Source organism: Pongo pygmaeus, chromosome 10 (genome assembly GCF_028885625.2).
Source record: "Pongo pygmaeus isolate AG05252 chromosome 10, NHGRI_mPonPyg2-v2.0_pri, whole genome shotgun sequence".
Lineage (NCBI taxonomy): Eukaryota > Metazoa > Chordata > Mammalia > Primates > Hominidae > Pongo > Pongo pygmaeus.
In genome coordinates, this window is record NC_072383.2 from 8595586 (window position 1) to 8615996 (window position 20411).

Here is a 20411-nt window from a genome sequence, read left to right on the forward strand (position 1 = left end):
TTTGCACTCTCTGCCATGAGTCAAAACAATACTGAGTGTGCATAGAACTGTATTTAGTGAGTAGAAGACACATTCGAATTTCCAGAATATGTTCATTTGAGGAGAAAGTAGAATTTTCTTGAATCGTAAGCATGGAATATGGAAAGAGCCTCAGAGTAGAATCAACTCAATTAGAGAAGGGAAAATAAAAGTGAATCTTTATGAATAGGTAGATGAGGCTGCTATCTATTCAGGATGCCAGGAGGGCATTCAATATCTAATGATATTTTTACCAAATTCCTTAATTCTAACATTAAAGATCCATTATTTTGGTTTAAAAAATGGCTTTTCATTGAAAGCCCTTGCTTAGCAAGGTTGTCATTTGGGCTCACCAGGAAAAAAAAACATATTAACACCTTAATGAGTAAAAACTTTCTTGTGAATCTTCTTTTATTTTTTGAGACGGAGTTTCACTGTTGTTGCCCAGGCTGGCGTGCAGTGGCACGATCTTGGCTCATTGCAACCTCCACCTCCCTGATTCAAGTGATTCTCTTGCCTCAGCCTCCCGAGTAGCTGGGATTACAGGCACCTGCCACCATGCCTGGGTAATTTTTTTGTATCTTTCTTAGAGACAGAGTTTTATCATGTTGGCCAGGCTGGTCTCAAACTCCTGACCTCAGGTGATCCACCCGCCTTGGCCTCCCAAAGTGCTGGGATTACAGGCGTGAGCCACCGCCCCCGAACCTGAATCTTCTTCTTCTTCAAAACAAAGACAACGAGTAAAAGGTTTCCAAATTCTTGGAAACAAGATTATCAGGGACCTGAGATGGGATAGGGGTAAACAACAACAACAACTAAGGGAGGTAATGGAATTTCTGCCAGTGGGGAGGGGAGGGAGCTAAGTAGCTGGGACCGAAAACAACCACCTGAAACTTGAGCTGGGACCTTTCTCAGGGGAAAGTCAGAGGGGAAATAAGACTTTATAAGGATGTGGAAAGAAAGCATCGAAAGCAGGTTAGAAATTTGTTTTACATAGTAAGAAGACTTTAAAAGTGTAGAGAACATAAGAACAATGAGAAATGGCAGCATACAGGAATTTGATCATGTAGAAGAGGAGTATAGCATGAAACTTCACCGAGCAAGACCGTCAGACTTGCAGGGCACAGAAAAGAAAAAGGGGACCACATTTGGAGGAGTATAAATACATTTGGAGTGTTGGGGAACTGATGGTAAAGTTATGGAGTGAAGGAAAGAATAGAGGATAGCAGAAGAGAGACATTTGAGCAATATATATCTATATATACATATATATACATATATATATACATATTTTTTTTTGGGACAGTCTTGCACTGTCGCACAGGCTGGAGTACAGTGGCGTGATCTCGGCTCACTGCAACCTCCGCCTCCTAGGTTCAAGCAATTCTCCTGCCTCAGTCTCCCAAGTAGCTGGGATTACAGGCACCCGCCACCATGCCTGGTTAATTTTTGTATTTTTAGTAGAGACGGGGTTTCACCATGTTAGCCAGGCTGGTCTCGAGCTCCTGACCTCAGGTGATCCACCCACCTCAGCCTCCAAAAGTGCTGGGATTACAGGTGTGAGCCACCACGCTCGGCCGATACACATTTTTTAAAGTGGAATCAAAGTTCATAAATTCAGGTCTTTTTTGTAAACATAGAAGAGAAAAATAACCAGAACAAAAGACATTTTATTTTGAGAAATAAATTGGAAAAAAATATTTTCAAATGTTTAATTTGCAGTATACATAATACTGGAATTGAAATGCTGTCTGATGGAAATGTTGCAATGTGGAGTAGGAGGGTGAAGTTCGTGAAGATATTCTTAAAATGAATCTTGGAAACTCTGTGCCTATGAGGTTTCTCTAAAGTGGCTAAAATATGCATTTAATATATCTGTCTAAATGAGTACATTTAATTCTAGAGACTGTAAGGAGTGGAGATTATATGCTTTGGGGCTTTTTGTAGCATTTCTTCTTAATCAGTTGTACAGATCCCATTAAAGTAAATTGTTTCTTAACAGCAAGAATCTGATCATTTAGTTTTCTCAGCAATATAAAAGGAATACAACCTCCATTGTCATATGTAACTTGTTGTCTCCTAGCTCCTATTTGAATTACATTGGCTTTTATAGAAAGTTACTGAGTTATTCAGACAGAAGGATTCATGATATATAATTTGTCATTTGTTATAATGGGATTTTGTTCTATTCCATTGTGGACTGCTATCCTCACCTAGGATAAAGCAGATATAGTTGCTGTGAATCAGACTGTATCTAAACTTCAAGAAATATGAATAATGCATTTAAATCCAGAGAATCATAGAATTAAAGGATATCTTAGAACTAAGAATATATATAATATATATATATATTTCTTAAGATGGACTTTTGCTTTTGTCACCCAGGCCGGAATGCAATGGCGCCATCTCGGCTCACTGCAACCTCCACCTCCCAGGTTCAATTGATTCTCCTGCCTCAGCCTCCCGAGTTGCTGGGATTACAGGCACGTGCCACCACGCCCAGCTAATTTTTGTATTTTTAGTAGAGACAGGGTTTCACCATGTTGGCCAGGCTCGTCTCAAATTTCTGACCTCAAGTGATCCACCCGCCTCAGCTTCCCAAAGTGCTGGGATTACAGGCATGAGCCACTGCGCCCAGCAGTACTAAGATAAATTTAACCTTCTCATTTTAAAGATGAGGAAATTAAACCAGGACCTAATGAAGGAAAATGACTTATCCAAGGCTACGTGGTTACTGCTAGAGCCAGAATAAGAATGTGGGTTGTCTGAATACTGTGTTTCTTTCACTCTTTCATATTAACTATTAGGCAAACTTTCTGTCTGCCTATTAAAATTCAAGTCTGAATGCCCTTCTTAGGCCCCAATCAGGGTATTCCAAAAGCCATGTGCACAATAATTCCACCGTGCGCTTGTTAAGTTGTGGAGATGAACGAAGCAGCAACTCAAGGAAATGTCAGCCAATAGTATGATTTCACATTAAGTTGTCTAATTTGCTTTGTGGTGGTGGGTTAACCCCAGTACTACCCATAAACGAATCAGTAAATGGGACTTATTTTCCAACCTTACTTCCCGACTGGACAACTGCATGAAAAATTGGATAGGGAATTATGAGTCCAAGTTCTATAGCTGACATAGACCTCATGCTTTAGCCCCAGCCTCTGAGCTTAGCAGAAGACATTTTGGGTCCTTATATATTGCTAGTAGGATTGTATAATTCTTGACTGCGTTGCAGAATCTTACAGGACTACAAAAGTTACCATGATGTGTCTTATAAGGAAGACTTGCCAGGCAAATTTTCGGGCAAGCCAGCAAAATAGTTAAAGTAAGAGTAAAGAGGAACATGTGAATGATGGGGATTTGGTCTAGGAAAATATTGTGAGGAAAATAAACGAAGTTCTATGGTTAGCCCAAATAGACAAAGATAGCCTCTTCAACCCTAAGATCTATATCAGACAGATTCAATAGTAAAGATTATTAGCCTAGAGTTTAGTCTCCCTTGAAATTGTACATAGAATGTTTGTATATAAGCCATATAGTCATCATCTATTCACTGTGTCTATCATATTGAGAAGCAGCAAAATTATGCAATAATATAGACTTTGTATTTTAAGTGCTAAAAAACAAGATAAATGTTATCAGTTTGGGTGAAAAATTAGAGAGTAGGGGTAAAAGCTGGACATTGCAAAAGGATTGGTTTAAGAAATACTGTCTAAGGGTTAGCTGTCAATGGTTGGAGAAGAAGGAGATCCTCCTTCCTCTCACCCATATATTTTTTCTTCTTTCCTCTTTTTCAATGATCACAGACCATTGGGTCTCTGCAAATCCACATTTTCACAGGGAGGAAGTCGGAAGTAATTGGAGCGACGGAGTCTCCTAGGGGGCAGACCAGCCATCTGACGGCAAAGTTCATCTAGAAGAGAAGCAGAACATCATGGGAAGAGAATGCAGGAAGATAACAAAGGCTCTTGTTTTAAGGGATAGAGAAGACTTTTCAGTGTGGTGTAGTGAAAAGGTTGGAGAGAAAAAGATCTGGGTTTTAACCAGCTCCGCCACTTACTTAGTTATTTGCCACTTCCTAGAAAGTTTCTTAAATTTTATAAACCTCACTATCCCTTTCTTTAAAATGAGAATTAAAATACCTACCTCAACAGTATATTTCTGAGTATTAAAATGAAATCATGTATGCAAAGTACCTAGCACAGGTGACCAGTAAATGTTAGTTTCCTTTATATATCCAGCTGCCAATTCTTCTAATCATGGATCTATTAAATAGAAAAATGAGGTCCAATCATTCAGTATACATTTACGTGCTTACTATGGGTAAACAGCTAACTTTAGTAAGTCCCTTGAGATACTTGAAAGTGCCTAGAGTCCCAAATACCCATCCTCAATCTCAAGGTGCTTCCCTTGCAGGTGGCTTGCACAAAGCCAATGGGGGCACATAGCAAGTTTCCTTCTGCGAAGTTAACTACAGCTCTTACTCAGGAACTCAGCACAAAGCGGGCTGCTGAGTCAGAAATGGCTTTGTCTGTGGTGTTTTCACCAACCACAGCCATCATTCGGGGCTGGCCATGGGGAAGGTGAGAGTATCTTTGTTTCCACCATGTATGGTCTATAACTACACATTTTGGGCCCTCGTAATTGCCCCTATAACATCTTTCTACCTTCTTCTACCTGAAATGTCACAGTAAGAAATGTACATTGTTCCTGGAATTGGTGAACTATTTATAACATAGCTGATTTCTAAATGTCCCATCTATTTGTTATTTATAGGCCCTATCCAAACCTTACTGTCTCCATTAGTGCATGTGCATGTGTATGTTTTATTTTTAGTTATGAACATGGCTGCGGACTAGCAGAGTCTATTATCTGTAATGGCTGACTTGAAATTTTCCCTAGAACCCCAGTGAATGATCTTTAAAATAGCCAGAGTGTCAGAAAGCTCTCTAAATAGGAGACACTGTGGGGTTACAATCTAGTAGAACAGGGATCTAGGGGTACTTTTCTTAGGGTTATGTTTGTATATCAAGCATACTGCTTTATGTAGATTGTTTATTTGAGATAATTTCCAGCAGGAGCTGATGGAATCTAAAGGGGTAGCCTAAAGCCCTCCTCCAATACCAGACTTTGGATATAGTAATATCATGTCCCTATTTACCCTTCTCATAACTGCTTCTCTCCATTAAACATCCAGACATCATCTTACCTTTCATAGCTTCGTGTTCCTTACAGACAAGACGAGAGCAGATCTCCTTGTTGACGATGTACATACGTCGTAAACTGCAGACGTCCCAATGTCATAGGCAAGGAAGGAGATGGAAGAAAGCCTTGAGAGGAGAACTAACCTGGGTCTGGGATGCCTCTTCAACTCTCATATTCCCCACTTTCCCTATCTGCTCTTCCCCAACTGGATTTCCTTAAGTATTTCAGACTTTTGCCCCCCACTGGAAAATAGGGGACGGAATGGTATTAATTACTCTTCTATTTTTAAAATTTTATTTCAATAGTTTTTGGTGTACAGGTGGTTTTTGGTTGCATGGATAAGTTCTTTAGTGGTGATTTCTGAGATTTTGGTGCACCCGTCACCCAAGCAGTGTACACTGTACTCAATGTGTAGCCTTTATCCCTCATTCCTCTCCAACCCTTTCCCCTGAGTCCCCAAAGTCCATTATATCATTCTTATGATTTTGCCCCCTCATAGCTTAGCTCCCACTTATAAGCGAGAACATACAATATTTGGTTTTTCATTGTTTAGTTACTTCATTTAGAATAACGGCCTCCAGCTCTATCCAAGTTGTTGCAAAGGCTATTGTTTTAGTTATTCTTCTTAGTGACACTTTGCACACTCTACCTAGAGTCAGGCTTAATATTCCTCCACACTATTTTCTACTATTTTAGAGCTGGGCCATTTTCTTCAGTCTCCTTCTATCAGGTAATAAATTGAGCATGCCAGTGTTTCCCTCATGATCCTTCTTCCTCCAGCCCTCACCTTCATTTCCCTTCTAAGTTCTATTACTCTGCCTGTTCTTTGTACACCTCAGCCCAGACTCCAGGTTCTAGTTGGTACATTCAGAAATAGCTAGGAGGGTTGTGCTAAAAACTTTGGCCCCATCAAAGTTTGCAATTCCATAGTGGGTGCTCATTAAATAGTTACCAACACAAAAACACTACCATGGAAGATGCTTTTTGGGCATTCTGGGATCCCTTACCTGGTGAAGCATAACTGATGAATGCATTGTTTAACTGGCCGATGCACAGAGTAGAGCCTTGTGCAAGTAAATTTCTCATCCCAGCACTCTGAAGAAGCCCAATACAAAAAATAAGCAGGTCCGAATAGGAGCAGCATAAACGAAGGATTGAAGGAATTGGGAAGGATAGATAGAGTAGGAAAAAAATACAGAGTAATCTCTGCAGAGAATCATTATAAATTGGGATACATCCTTTCTGCCCACCAAAAACACAGCAAGAGGAAATTGACTAAATGAAGTTTTGGCGCTTCCTTATTTGGAAGTAGAAGTGGATAAAATAATCTCTGAGAGCACTTCTAGGAATAAAGTCTTTCTAGGATTATCCATTATAAAATATAAAATAGGCTGGGCGCGGTGGCTCACGCCTGTAATTCCAGCGCTTTGTGGGGACGAGGTGGGCACATCACCTGAAGTCAGGAATTCGAGACCAGCCTGGCCAACAAGGTAAAACCCCGTCTCTACTAAAAATACAAAAATCAGCCAGGAGTGGTGGCAGGTGCCTGTAATCTCAGCTACTTGGGAGGCTGAGGCGGAAGAATCACTTGAACCTGGAAGGCGGAGGTTGCAGTGAGCCAAGATCACGCCACTGCACTCCAGCCTGGGTGACAGAGTGAGACTCTATCTCAGAAAAATAAAATAAAATAAAATAGTAAAATAAAATAGAAATGCTGATAATCCTATTCTGAAAAAATAAGATTTCTTAGGCAGGTTTCTATTTCTCTGTTCCAGTAGTTTTCAACCCTAGCTATATATCAGAATTATCAGTACATTAGGAAACGCAATTTTAACCATGACCTCTGTGGTAATATGGAGTCCTTGAAGTTAAATTGATTTCACTTCCCAATCCACTAACCACCACATAACGTGCAAGGGTACTTTAGGGAGAGGGCTATTTGGGGACCATGCAACATTTGTTCCATTCTTTCCCCTTGACTTTTATGACAGGTGCTCATTTTTTTAAAAAAAAAGAGTAAGGGAGTGAAGAACACTAATACTCTTTGAGAAATAATTGGAAGTAAACTAGAAGATGTGCCAAATACCCTCCAAAGAACAAGGAGGTAAGGAATCCACAGGAAGAAAAAAGGCTTAAGAAGAAGACATGCAAGCAACAATCATACCTGCAGTGGTATTTTTTTCACTGAGGGAGGCTGAAAGGCAGAAATTTTATTCCATTATTACCAGTTCTAGAAGTTACTACTTCTGTAACTGCCACACTGCCTCACTTAGGACCTGCTTGGAGTGCCCATAAATAGGGAGCAAATGAATTAATAACTCTTAGCAACTTCTAAAACAAAACCCTTATTGAGCTGATTTGCTCCACAAAATTGAAGAGATTAGGAGGTAGGATGGGATTTTTTTCCTTTCTCCTTTCCTTTCTAAAGAGTTGAGAAATTCATTGTATTGTGATTATCTCTGTATTGTTGACAAGAAGCAAATTTAGTAGGAACACAAGGCAAAGAGTTACATGCCCAGAGGAGCTTCTTCCTAGAGCTAAGTAGAGAAAAGATTATTATCCTGTACAAGCTCTTCCTTATAAGGGAAAATTTATTTTCTGTAGGTCATCGTAAATTCTTTTGATAGAAGCTGTTGGGTAAAGAATAATAAGGGTCGGCTGAGCACAATGGCTCACACCTGTAATCCCAGCACTTTGGGAGGCCAAGGCAGGTAGATTATTTGAGGTCAGGAGTTTGAGACCAGCTTGGCCAACGTGGTGAAACCCCCTCTCTACTGAAAATACAAAATTTGGTTGGGTGTAGTGATGTGCGCCTGTAATCCCAGCTACTCAGGAGGCTGAGGCAGGAGAATCACTTGAACCTGGGAGGCAGAGGCTGCAGTGAGCCAAGATCGTACCATTGCACTCCAGCCTAGGTGACAGAGGGAGACTCCATCTCAAAAAAAAATAAAAATAAAAAAAGAATAATGAGGGACTTCCTAACCTAGGGGGAAATTTAACATGGGCCTTATTCACAGAATGAAGAACAAGTCAAGGAGTTAGATGAATAGACTAGTCAGGGGAGTTACTAGGGAAAATGTCACTGGAAGTGTTGCAAATAGAATACTAGGACCTGTGTTATGAGATCTCATCTATCCCATGGTTTCAAGGCAGGTCTATATGCTGATAATTCCCAAACCTGTATTTCCAACCTCATCTCTCTCCTAAACTCCAGACCTATAAATCCAACTGCCTTTTTATGGAAGAGTTCTTGAACATTTCAAAGATCTTTCACATTCAATGTATCTCCAACAGACTTAATTATCTTTCCCTTCACTAATTCTAGTTGTTACTCAGTGAATGAGACCACCATTCACCCAATAGCCACATCTAGAAAACCGGATGTCATGGCTGGGTGTGGTGGCTCATGCCTGTAATCCCAGCACTTTGGGAGGCCAGGGTAGTTGGATCACCTGAGGTCAGGAGCTCAAGACCAGCCTGGCCAACATGTTGAAACCCCATCTTCACTAAAAATACAAAAAAATTAGCCAGGCTTGGTGGTGGGCGCCTGTAATCCCAGCTACTTGGGAGGCTGAAGCAGAACTGCTTGAACCCAGGAGGCGGAGGTTTCAGTGAGCCAAGATCGCGCTATTGCACTCCAGCCTGGGCAACAAGACCAAGACTCCGTGTCAAAAAAAAAAAAAAAAAGAAAAAAGAAAAAGAAAACTGAATGTCTTCTCAATAATCCCCTCTGCCTTATAGCTCACATTTAATTCTCACTATCTCTATCTTGATTCAGGGCAGCATCTTTTATTGGGAACACTGCAACAGTGGCCCTGCTGGTTTTCCCGGTTCCAGGAGATTGATCGTGGTCAAATCAGTTTTCCACACTGCCCTGGGAGTACAGTAGGGGGTTTGGAGGTGGGGTGTGATCCTTCCAATGCACAAATCTAATTATAATCTTACCTTGCATAAACGTCTCTCTGGTTGGTTTTCGTGTCCACCCTACACATTTTGATTTATATTGTTTTCCTCACGTAAAAGCTCTTCTCTCTTCTATTAACTTAGTTCACTTCTACTTGTCTTTCAGGAAGCAGCTTAGTCAAATGTGCCCTCCAGAAAAAACCTTTTCTCACCCCCAGCACTGAACCTAGTCAAGAACTCTTTCTGTGTCTTCCATAGCTTCTCTTGCTTATCCTGATTATCGAATTTTGTGAAACTGAATAAAGTTATCTGTTTATTTGTCTATCTTGTATATTACACAAAAGATGTCTAGTAGAAGAAAATCAGTTTTGTTCACTTTTATATCCTTGGCACCTAGTAGCAAGTTTTCAATAATGTTTTGTTAAAAAATAATCTAGCCGCCTATAATCCCAGTACTTTGGGAGGCCGAGGCAGGTGGATCACCTGAGGTCAAGAGTTCAAGACCTGCCTGGCCAACATGGCGAAACCCCATCTCTACTAAAACTACAAAAAATTAGCCAGGCATGGTGGTAGGTGCCTATAATTCCAGTTACTGGAATTATAGGCTGAGAAAGGAAAATCTCTTGAACCCAGGAGGCGGAGGCTGCAGTGAGCCGAGATCATGCCATTGCACTGCAGCCTGGACGACAAGAGCAAGACTCTGTCTCAAAAAAAAAAAAAAAAAAAAATCAGTCGAAGCATTACTTCTTCTACCCTTTATCCTCCAAAACGTGTTTATACTTTTATCTTGCCTTTACCCATCAAGTCTTGAAACTTCGAGAGAAAGATTAGCACAGTTCCTGTTTGTCAGGTGTTCAACAATGTCATTAATTTGAATTGAACTACTGGAAATATGTGCTCCATAAACTGTCATCCTATCTTTTTAGGATCCTTCAGCAGCTGCACACTATCCAGAATGGGCTCCGGGAAAAGCCTAGAATGGCCCTGATGACATGGGGGTCCCAGATCTGAACTCACCCAAGTCATCTGTGGAAGGTGCAATATCAGCCAAAACAGCCAAAACTGAAAAGGCACAAAACAGCAGGTATGAGGAGGGCTTCAAATTGCAAACACAAGGCAGAGTAAGAAAAGGGAGAATGGAGATACCGTGACAGGTGAAAGACTATGTTTGGCTTTGTGTTTTATGTATAAGGGAATAGAATTAATTGAAATAATTATAAATTTTTTGTAAGACTATTAGTCCTGGGTGGGGTGCAGTGGCTCGCACCTGTAATCTCAGAATTTTGGGAGGCTGAGGCAGTTGGATCACTTGAGGTCAGGAGTTCAAGACCAGCCTGGCCAATATAGTGAAACCCCATCTCTACTAAAAATACAGAAATTAGCGTGGTGGCTGGTGCCTGTAATCCTAGCTACTCAGGAGGCTGAGGCAGGAGAATCACTTGAATGCTGGAGGCAGAGGTTGCTGTGAGCTGAGGTTGTGCCACTGCACTCTAGCCTGGGCTACAGAGCTAGACTCTGTCTCAAAAAAAAAAAAAAAAAAAAAAAATTATCACTGTTACTGAACAACACTCTCACAACCTCAGTATCCAAAGATAAAAGCAGGCCAGACGCGGTGGCTCATGCCTGTAATCGCAGCACTTTGGGAGGCTGAGGCCAGGAGTTCAAGACCAGCTCGGCCAACGTGGTGAAATCCCGTCTCTACTAAAAATACAAAAATTAGCCAGGCATGGTGGCGGGTGCCTATAATCTCAGCTACTCAGGAGGCCAAGGTAGGAGAACTACTTGAACCCTTGAACCCAGGAAGTGGGGGTTGCCATGAGCCGAAATTGTGCCACTGCAGTCCAGCCTGGGCAATAGAGTGAGACTCCCTCTCAAAAAACAAACAACAATAACAAAAAACAAAAGCAAATATAAAAGCACAGAATGAATTCAAGAGCTGGAATAAATATTGTGAATATTAACAAGAACCATGCCATTTTTTTTTAACTGCGGTAAAACTTACCTGTTTCATCTGTAGCGGGATCATTCACCAGATCTGCAAAGACACATAACAAGAAATGAAAAAATGCAGTCAGGAAAAGTAGCTAAGGAAAGCAGGATAAAGGGACGATGATCTCAAAGGAGGCAAGAAAGGCTGAAGTGAAAGCATGTGGACTCGGGCAGATGAGGGACTATCACAGAAAGAAATGGAAGAGAGAATAAGACTGAGCATGCGTACAGAGATGCTGGCATCTAAGGTGACAACAGAGCTCTGCATGAGCTCAGAGCACCCACCAACCCTTCTGAAGTCTTTATTTTTCTTTATATAGACATGACCCTTAATCTATCTATCCCCAATAAAACAGCAAATAAACAAACAAACAAAAAAAGTGTAGCTTACTAGGATCTTCTGTGAATGTTTCTGGAGTCGCTTGAGTCACATAGTCTGAAAAGAAAATTAGAAAACAATTTCTGAGATTCTCTGTCTGCCTGCCACCCTTGCACTTCCAGTAAGTTAAATTGCGAAGCATAGTGCCCAGCGGAGTTGAGTATCCCACAAATGTTTTTCTTTGACTGCTTACAATAATGACAAACGATTGATGACTTCTTTGCAGTACTTACTTAAAATGAAATCGGGTATATCAAAGGCATTGTGATTTTGACATTCATAATTCTTTTTTTTTTTTTTGAGACGGAGTCTCGCTCTGTCGCCCAGGCCGGAGTGCTGTGGCGCGATCTCGGCTCACTGCAAGCTCCGCCTCCCGGGTTCACGCCATTCTCCTGCCTCAGCCTCCCGAGTAGCTGGGACTACAGGCACCCGCCCCCACGTCCGGCTAATTTTTTGTATTTTTAGTAGAGACAGGGTTTCACCGTGTTAGCCGGGATGGTCTTTGATCTCCTGACTTCGTGATCCGCCCGCCTCGGCCTCCCAAAGTGCTGGGATTACAGGCGTGAGTCACCACGCCCGGCCCATAATTCTGATACAATTGGGTATGAATTTGCTGATATGCTTATGAGTGTTCATAAAAGGTAGTATTGATTTTTTTTTTTAAGAGTCTTGCTCTGTCACCCGGGCTGAAGTGAGTGGCCAGTCTCGGCTCACTGCAACCTCCGCCTCCCGGGTTCAAGCGATTTTCGTACCTTAGCTTCCCAAGTAGCTGGGATTACAGGCGCATACCACCATGCCTGGCTAATATGTTTATATATATATATATATTTTTTTGTTTTTGTTTTTGTTTTTGTTTGTTTTAGACAGAATCTCGCTCTGTCGCCCAGGCTGGAATACAGCGGTGCATGATCTCGGCTCACTGCAACCTCCGCCTCCCGGGTTCAAGCAATTCTCTGCCTCAGCCTCCAGAGTAGCTGGGATTACAGGCGCCCGCCACCACGCTCAGCTAATTTTTGTATTTTTAGTAGAGGTGGGGTTTCACAATGTTGGCCAGGCTGGTCTTGAACTCCTGACCTCAGGTGATCTGCCCGCCTGGGCCTCCCAGAGTGCTAGGATTACAGGTGTGAGCCACTGCACCTGGCCTGTTTGCTAAATATTTAAATGTTATTTGCTAAGAGAGTAAATTTCAGGTGCTTTTATTATACACTTACAAAAAAGGAAACTAATGAGAATATGGATATGTTAATTTGCTTGACTGTAGTAACCATTTCACTTTATACACATCTATCAAAATGTCATGTTGGATACTGCAAACACATACAATATAATTTATATGTAAATTTAAAAATAAAAGTAAATGTTAATGCTGTTTTGTTATTTTGCTTTTTAAAGTAGAGACCGTTGGTTTTAGGAAGTGCTATTATTTACAGTTTCCTGTAAATACAAAATTAGCCGGGCGTGATGGTGCATGCCTGTAATCCCAGCTACTCTGGAGGCTGAGGCAGGAGAATCGCTCAGTGAGCTGAGATCACGCCATTGCACTCCAGCCTGGGTGGTAAGAGAGAAACCCTATCTCAAAAAATAAGAATAAAATGATAGTAATAACAATAAAATAAATATTAAGCAAACATTCCATCAGCAATTACCCTTCAATGTAAATAGCTTATAGTCATAATCCATTCCACCCACTAGGGGTCAGCAAATTCACATGTTTGCTTTGACTTTTTTTTTTTTTTTTTTTTTTTTTTTTGAGACGGAGTCTCGCCCTATCACCCAGGCTGGAGTGCAGTGGTGGCATGATCTCGGCTCACTGCAACCTCCGCCTCCCAGGTTCCAGTGATTCTCCTGCCTCAGCCTCCTGAGTAGCTGGGACTACAGGCGTGTGCCACCATGCCTGACTAGTTTTTGTATTTTTAGTAGAGACAGGGTTTCACCATGTTGGCCAGGCTAGTCTTGAGCTCCTGACCTCAGGTGATCCAACCACCTTGGCCTCCCAAAGTGCTGGGATTACAGGCATGAGCCACCATGCCCGGCCTGACTTCTTTTTTTAACTTCAGATTCTATTAATAAATGTCAGATGTAAATCTGATGGGAACAAATATTTTTATAAAGCATATCAGAGTTATGGATAATTATAAAAAAAGGTGAAATACAAATAAAGCATTTCATAGGAATTTCCCTTGCTTACCTTATCCTTTTTTCTAAATTCCAGATAGAAATACATCAGGTTTGGCTGGGCTTCATGGTTCATGCCTGTAATCCCAGCGTTTTGGGAGGCCAAGGCATGCATATCACTTGAGGTCAGGAGTTTGAGACCAGTCTGGCCAACATGGTGAAACCCCATCTCTACTAAAAATACAAAAATTAGCTGGGCATGGGTGGTGCATGCCTGTAGTCCCAATTACTCAGGAGGCTGAGGCAGGAGAATGAATTGAACTCAGGAGGCGGAGGTTGCAGTGAACTGAGATCTTGCCACTGCACTCCAGCCTGGGACAGAGCGAGACTCTGCCAAAAAAAAAAAAAAATTCATCAGGCTTGACAAAAAAGCCTCTTAACCTTTCACACTCATTATGGGCTTTCTTCTTTCAGAACACTTTTTTTTTTTAAGTAGGATGTCATTGATTGGAAGAACAATCTTTAATAAAAGGAATCCAAGTCTGTTCCAGTCCCACAGGATATTTGAAAAACCACTAACCTGAATCATTCCAGAGACTGCAGGAGAGGAGTGGAGCCTCTCCCGGGTGTAGCCCAATCCTTCCTGGTTCCCTTTCTCCAGAGGCCTAGCTACATTCCAGTGCAGCCACTCACAGAAACAGGAGCAAAGCAATGGGAGAACAGAGGGCTTGGGAATGTATCCTAGCTGTCTCTGGGATTTCAGGGCAGAGTACTGCTTTTCTGCATATACCTCAGTTTAACCAACTGTTCCAAGAGCTATCACCATATAAATGCTTTATCTAGTATTCATGAAGTTCTCTCTGAAAAAAAAAATTAACATATTTTCTTTTCCTTTTCTTTTTTTGAGAGACTCTCACTCTGTTGCCCAGGCTACAGTACGGTGGTGCCGTCATAGCTCCTTTGCAGCCTCGAACTCCTGGGCTCAAGCAATCCTTTCACCTCAGTCTTCTGAGTAGCTAGGACAACCAGCAAACCACCACACCTGGCTGTTTTTTTTTGTTTGTTTGTTTTGTTTTTAAGAGATAGGGTCTCAGGCTGGAAGCAGTGGCTCACACCTGTAATCCCAGCACTTTGGGAGGCCAAGGCCTGCAGATCACCTGAGGTCAGGAGTTTGCGACCAGCCTGACTAACATGGTGAAACCCTGTCTCTACTAAATACAAAAAATTAGCCAGTTGTGGTGGCGCATGCCTATAATCCAAGCTACTTAGGAGGCTGAGACAGGAGAATCACTTGTACCTGGGAGACAGAGGTTGCAGTGAGCTGAGATCGCACAATCGTACTACAGCCTGGGTAACAAGAGCGAAACTCTGTCTCAAAAAAAAAAAAGCGTCTCACTATGTTGCCCAGGCTGATCTCAAACTCATGGCCTCAAGTGATCCTCCCACCTCAACCTCCCAAAGTGCTTGGTATTACAAGCATGAGCCACCACACCAGGCAAGACAATTCATCATACCTTATGCTATGTCTGTGAGAAAAGCATCTAAAGTCTTAACACAGGACTAGTTCCTAATCAGCCCAGAAAAATGAATTCCGATTTTCAGTTTTGCTGGTACTAAAATCTTGGGAGGCCTTTCCCCTAGTCTGAAGTCTAGTCACATTCCTGCCCTTTTTTCCTAGATTCAGATTTAGATTCAGAAACTTGGGGATTCAGATATTTTTAGCAACAACAGAAAAAAATTTTTGTATTTTTATCTTCTGTACCAGGACCCACTGCAAGAAAAATATATTATACTGTACCCTGGTATATACATATGGAAAACTAAGAGAAGTTTTATTAAAGTTGTATGAAATAATACTTTACTCTTGCAAACACATGCAATGCATCCTGGTATATTTGTTTTGGTCTATCTTAATTCATTTTAAAAACTAATACCAGTTGTGACCCACTAAATTGATTTCATCATCCCATTAATAGGTTGCCTACTGGAGCGCTCTGTCCTCTAACTCTCCTGGGATGGGAGAATTAAAAGATAAATTATAATTATGTTGAATGCCTTGAGGCAAAATGGAGTTTTCTTCATGAAGTTGAAGGAAGTGGTCCTCTAGGAGTCACAACTTTTGGGATTTTTGTTATAGAGAGTGGTGTGAGCAAAAAATACCTAAAAAGCAGAAAAACCAAAAAATACCTTTTGGGTTTTGCCCAGTTGTGCCACAATTTCACCTAGGACTGACATGACTTCTTTTTTTCTAATTTTTTTTTTTTAGTCAGTTCCACTCTGTTGCCCAGGCTGGAGTGCAATGGCATGATCATGGCTCACTGCAACCTCAGCCTCCTGGGTTCAAGCAATTCTCATGCCTCAGCCTCCTGAGTAGCTAGAACCACAGGCATGCGCCACCATGGCAGGCTAATTTTTTTTTTTCTAGAGATGAGGTCTCCCTATGTTGCCCAGTTTGGTCTCAAACTCCTGGGCTCAAGCGATCCTCCTGCCTCAGCCTCCCAAAGTGCTGAGATTGTGGGTATAAGATGACTTCTTATCCTGTCTTTCATTTTCCCACTGTTACATGAATTAAGGAATGCTTTTTGTAAGGACTAGTAAGCATTTTCTGAGTAAGATAGGAGATGTGTAAAGAAAAATGAAAGCAGAAATGGGCATAGTAGAGGATGTCTTGGGAAGGTGTTTCAGTAGTTTAAAAACACACACACAAGAAGCTTTTATGAATGGGATAATAGGATTGTGGAAACTGGTGAAGTTGATCCTATTTCTCACACTTTGGCAATGCATCTCTCTGTTGTAGGAAATATTCTGTTTTTTTCTTTTTTTTTTTTTTTGGCAGCGATAGATAAGCAGGAAGGATTTTTTAACTCTGTTCATCTAGATTTTCCTGATAAGAACCCCAACAGAGCCCCTATCCAAGGGTTCACCTACCTTCTCGTTGACTATTGACCCCCAGGGGTATCCAGTCTATAGCAAAGAAAGAGAAAAGAGATGTGAGTGACTGCAGCTCTATACCTCATAACCCTTTTATGAGACAAATCAGAAAGTCATGGAGAAATGGTTATACTTTATCTTTGTGACTTATTCCTATATAGCTCAATATAAAATTACTGAGACCATTAGTGCTATGAACAAAACCAATAGGAATAGAAAGACTTCAGAAAGACAAGTTCCTTTACTGCTGTGCATTTGTTTGGTAAAAAAAAAAAAAAAAAAAAAAAAAAGACAAGTTCCTGAGAACAAAGCCCTGCTGCCCTCTTACCCTCATTCCTGGCCAGGAATGAAGTCCAGCTCCACTGAGAGGCCTGGCAGCGCTTCTAGTGTTTCCTGCCCTTCTAGCCCCACGGCTTCCCCGCTAGCTACGCTAGTGAACAAGACAGAAGAATTATTTTTCTCAATCTGTATCGGAAGAAGGAGAAAAAAAACTAGAATAGGACATCTTTACAGCCTAAAGTTCACTTTCTGTGGCCAGTCTTCTAGCCAGATTCTAGGAAATCTGTGAAGATCACTTTTCTCTTGTGTGGCAGTATGGCATATATTTTTTGTGTGCATGTGAATATACCTGCATGTATGATGGTAATAGTGTATGTATTCCCACTGTTCTTCAAGATTTACATTTGGTCCAGTTTCTTTTTTTTTTTTTTTCTTTCTTAATGGAGATGAGGTTAACTCGTCTCACTATGTTGCCCAGGTTGCTTTCAGTGATCCTCCCCACTCAGTCTCCCAAAGTGCTAGGAGTATAGGTGTGAGCCCACCATGCCAAGCCCAGGTCCAGTTTCTTTCTAGGTAGTCCCTCCTCTATGTTTGTGTATGCATTTGTACATCAGCTTCTTTTTTGCTTTGCAATGTGTTTACTCATATGTGATCCTCTTTGGGTGGTTAATATGCATTTGTGCGTATCTTAGTTTCACCTTAGTTTCATAATTCTCGGGAGGCCTTTCCCCTAGTCTGAAGTCTAGTCACATTCCTCACCTTTTTTCCTTAACACAAAATCTGTTCTTTTCTTCAAATAGGAATTCCAGAGCTCAATACCAAGCATCTCTACTGCTATTCCTCTTCAACCTCATTCCATCCCATCTCCTGCCACACACATGCATAGCTGAGGAGCTGAGGGTTTAGGGAGCAAAGAATAAAGGACTCACCAGAGGTGATGATGAATGCAGCAAGAAACAGCAGCACCTTGGGTCCCAAGAGCGACATATCTATAGGGGTGGTGGGCAAAGCAGAGAATGTGATGCTCAGGGGCACATCAGCATTTCAGTGCCAGGGAAAGATGCCTCTGAGGTCCTCATCTCTTTGTCTTCCCAGAACTTTCTTCATTTTCCCCATGACTCAAACCCTTTCTCCCTTTTCTTACCTTTCACCCAACATTCATTTCTCCCTCAAATCTATTCTTTGGTCACTTACCATTATTCTTGCTTTTATTATTCTCTTCTACCAAGTCAGAGGAAATTTTACATTCTACATGGTCCGTACTTGGCCCTACCCTTTGGCCTCTTTCACCCCTGATGTGGAATCTTCCTTTCTCATATGCGTGTCTTTTTCATATCATCTGCTCATCTTGGCGTCTCCTTCATCGGAATTCCACAGTTATTTGGGAGGTCTGCTTTCAAGTCTAAGTTCAGTGACATTCCCCATTGCCCCTCTCCAGCCCTTTCACACACACACAGACATACACACATTCCCTCTGTCTGTTTAGGGTTTTAGGTAATCAAATAACTCACTGTCTATAGTGTTCTGCTCTTTCCACCGAGTCCTTTGGCTGCTGAATGTGTCTCTCTCTTCTTATGCTGTTCCTACTTTGGCTGGCGAATAAGATGAACAGAGCCACTCCCTGGAAAGAACTTCAGATTTGGCCTCTGAAACAATGAGATGAGGGAGAGCAAGAAAGCCAGGCTAGGCGTAGAATGTGTGTTACAATGAGGCTGGAATGAGAAGGGAGATGGGAATTTGCAGTTGCTCACACCCTCATTCCAAATGTTATGACTACACTGGTGAGAGCTCTTGCTGCTCCCTGGAAGTGTTGGCCCCAGCTCATGTATTGCCTTTCTTCCATCAGCCTATTTTCCCTCCTCTCACGATCTGGTCCCAGCTCCCCTTTTTGCCTTGGGTTCCTTCTTACCGAAAAGTTCCATCTCCTCCTTGGTGTGTTTAATGCACATTATAGATGCTGTTTCTCTCTCTCTAGCTATCTTCTTCTTCTTTTTTTTTTTTTTTTTTTTAGACAGAGTTTTGCTCCTGTCACCCAGGCTGGAGTGCAATGATGCAATCTTGGCTCACTGCAACCTCCGCCTCCTGAGTTCAAGCGATTCTCCTGCCTCAGCCTCCCTGTCTTCCATATTTGAATCATTCCTTCATCCCTCTTTCTCACTTTCTTTTTCAATATTCGTCTCTTCAGCACTAACAAATTCCTTTTTATTCCTGTATTTCTTTTTCATCTCTGCCTCTTTCTTGACCTACACATTTAGACTTTTCTTGTTTTCTTTCCCCTTGGAATATCCTATGTATTCTCACACCAAGCAAACACAGATGCCTTATGAGTTTTGTCCAAGAGGAAGGCTGGCTACCTTAGGGTTATAAAAAGTTGAGGAAATTTTCAGAACTCTCCAAATCATTTTCAAATGTAGAGAAGCTCTGTGAAAGGAGTGCCAGCCTTACTTTGTCTTTCGGCTTTCTTTGAGCTTAACTAAGAATCTGGGTTTCTGGGCTCTTAAGGATCAAATACAATCAGATTCCCAAAGAAAATTGAAAGGCAAGGTTATTATGCTTGCCTTATTTTCTACCAATATTTTTCCTTAGATCATATAATGTGTAGATAACATTTTCTCTGATCCAGGAATTTTTTTTTTAAGATAAGGTCTTGCTCTGTCACCCAGGCTGGAGTACAGTGGCATGATCACAGTTCACTGCAGGCTTGACCTGGGCTCAAGTGATCTTCCTGCCTCAGCCTCCTAAGTCGCTGGGACTACAGGTGCATGCCACTATGCCAGGCGAATTTGTATTTATTTTTTTGTAGAGATAGGATTTTGCTATGTTGCTCAGGCTTGATTCAGGAATTTTAAAGGCTTTGTATTTGTTCTTATTCACAGAGACTCTAGTGGTTCAACCATTAAAATATTCCCGCTTTGGATTCAAGAGCAAACTTGAATTACAGAAACTCAAGTCTGAGGAATGGTGGACCTTGTATGCCGTAGAAATATGTAAGTTTCAGGTTACCTGTTAGCTCCCCTTTAGTCTACATTATATATCTCCCTGATGAAATAAATTAGAGAAGAGTACAGGTAGACAGAGAGCAGATAGTATTAATAAATTACAGACTAGAAGAAAATAAAAGGGGATATGATGGAAGGAAAGAAAGAAGGAAAGAAGGAAGGAAGGAAGGAAGGAGTCTAGTTGAGAGGAAGAAAGAGCAGTGGACACAGAAATAAGCAAATCGCACTTTGTAAGCACCTCTGGGACCTCCGAGGGAGCTGTAAGTGCTACATCTCTAAGATACATGGAATCTGGTCAGTCCACAGAACAAGCTGAGTGCTATGCCCAGCTCTTCCTGATCTTCCTGCCCCAGAACTTGCTCTTCTTCCATCTGCTCCACAGTGAGGGGCTGAGACTACAAAACAGATGTGATTCTAGTCTGAGAAGAGTCAGGGGAAGAAAAGGGTGTTGGGAGAAGAAACAAAAAAGCAGATGCAAAGCAAGACATAGCTAAGGCAGGACATAGAATAGAGAGCCTAGAGCAACAATCAAGTTTTCCATGAAGCTCAGACAGATGGAGACACTGAACTCAGGCCAGTCATTTGGCAGGGAGAGC

At 41.6% G+C, this 20411-nt stretch overlaps 1 protein-coding gene across 1 annotated transcript; it reads right to left on the reverse strand.

Moving 5' to 3' along the window:
* Positions 1 to 1668: 1668 nt before the first annotated feature.
* Positions 1669 to 18528, reverse strand: MFAP5 (microfibril associated protein 5). Its single transcript, XM_054445105.2, has 10 exons — positions 18328 to 18528; positions 17746 to 17805; positions 16535 to 16570; positions 11504 to 11548; positions 11126 to 11158; positions 10141 to 10185; positions 7385 to 7414; positions 6228 to 6315; positions 5225 to 5298; positions 1669 to 3928 (listed from the first exon to the last, which is right to left on the reverse strand). The coding sequence occupies exons 2-10, from the start codon at positions 17801 to 17803 to the stop codon at positions 3816 to 3818; spliced, it is 522 nt and encodes a 173-aa protein (XP_054301080.1). The 5' UTR covers positions 17804 to 17805; positions 18328 to 18528; the 3' UTR covers positions 1669 to 3815.
* Positions 18529 to 20411: the final 1883 nt, after the last annotated feature.

What these genes read in the sequence shown, in the direction of transcription:
- MFAP5 (XM_054445105.2), bottom strand. Translation starts at nt 17,803, where the DNA reads ATGTCGCTCTTGGGACCCAAGGTGCTGCTGTTTCTTGCTGCATTCATC. An exon ending in ACCTTCCACAGATGACTTGG is followed by an intron (nt 7,415 to 10,140) that starts GTGAGTTCAGAT and finishes TCTGCCTTTCAG; the next exon opens with CCTCCCTCAGTGAAAAAAAT. An exon ending in GGAACACGAAGCTATGAAAG is followed by an intron (nt 3,929 to 5,224) that starts GTAAGATGATGT and finishes CTTCTCTTCTAG; the next exon opens with ATGAACTTTGCCGTCAGATG.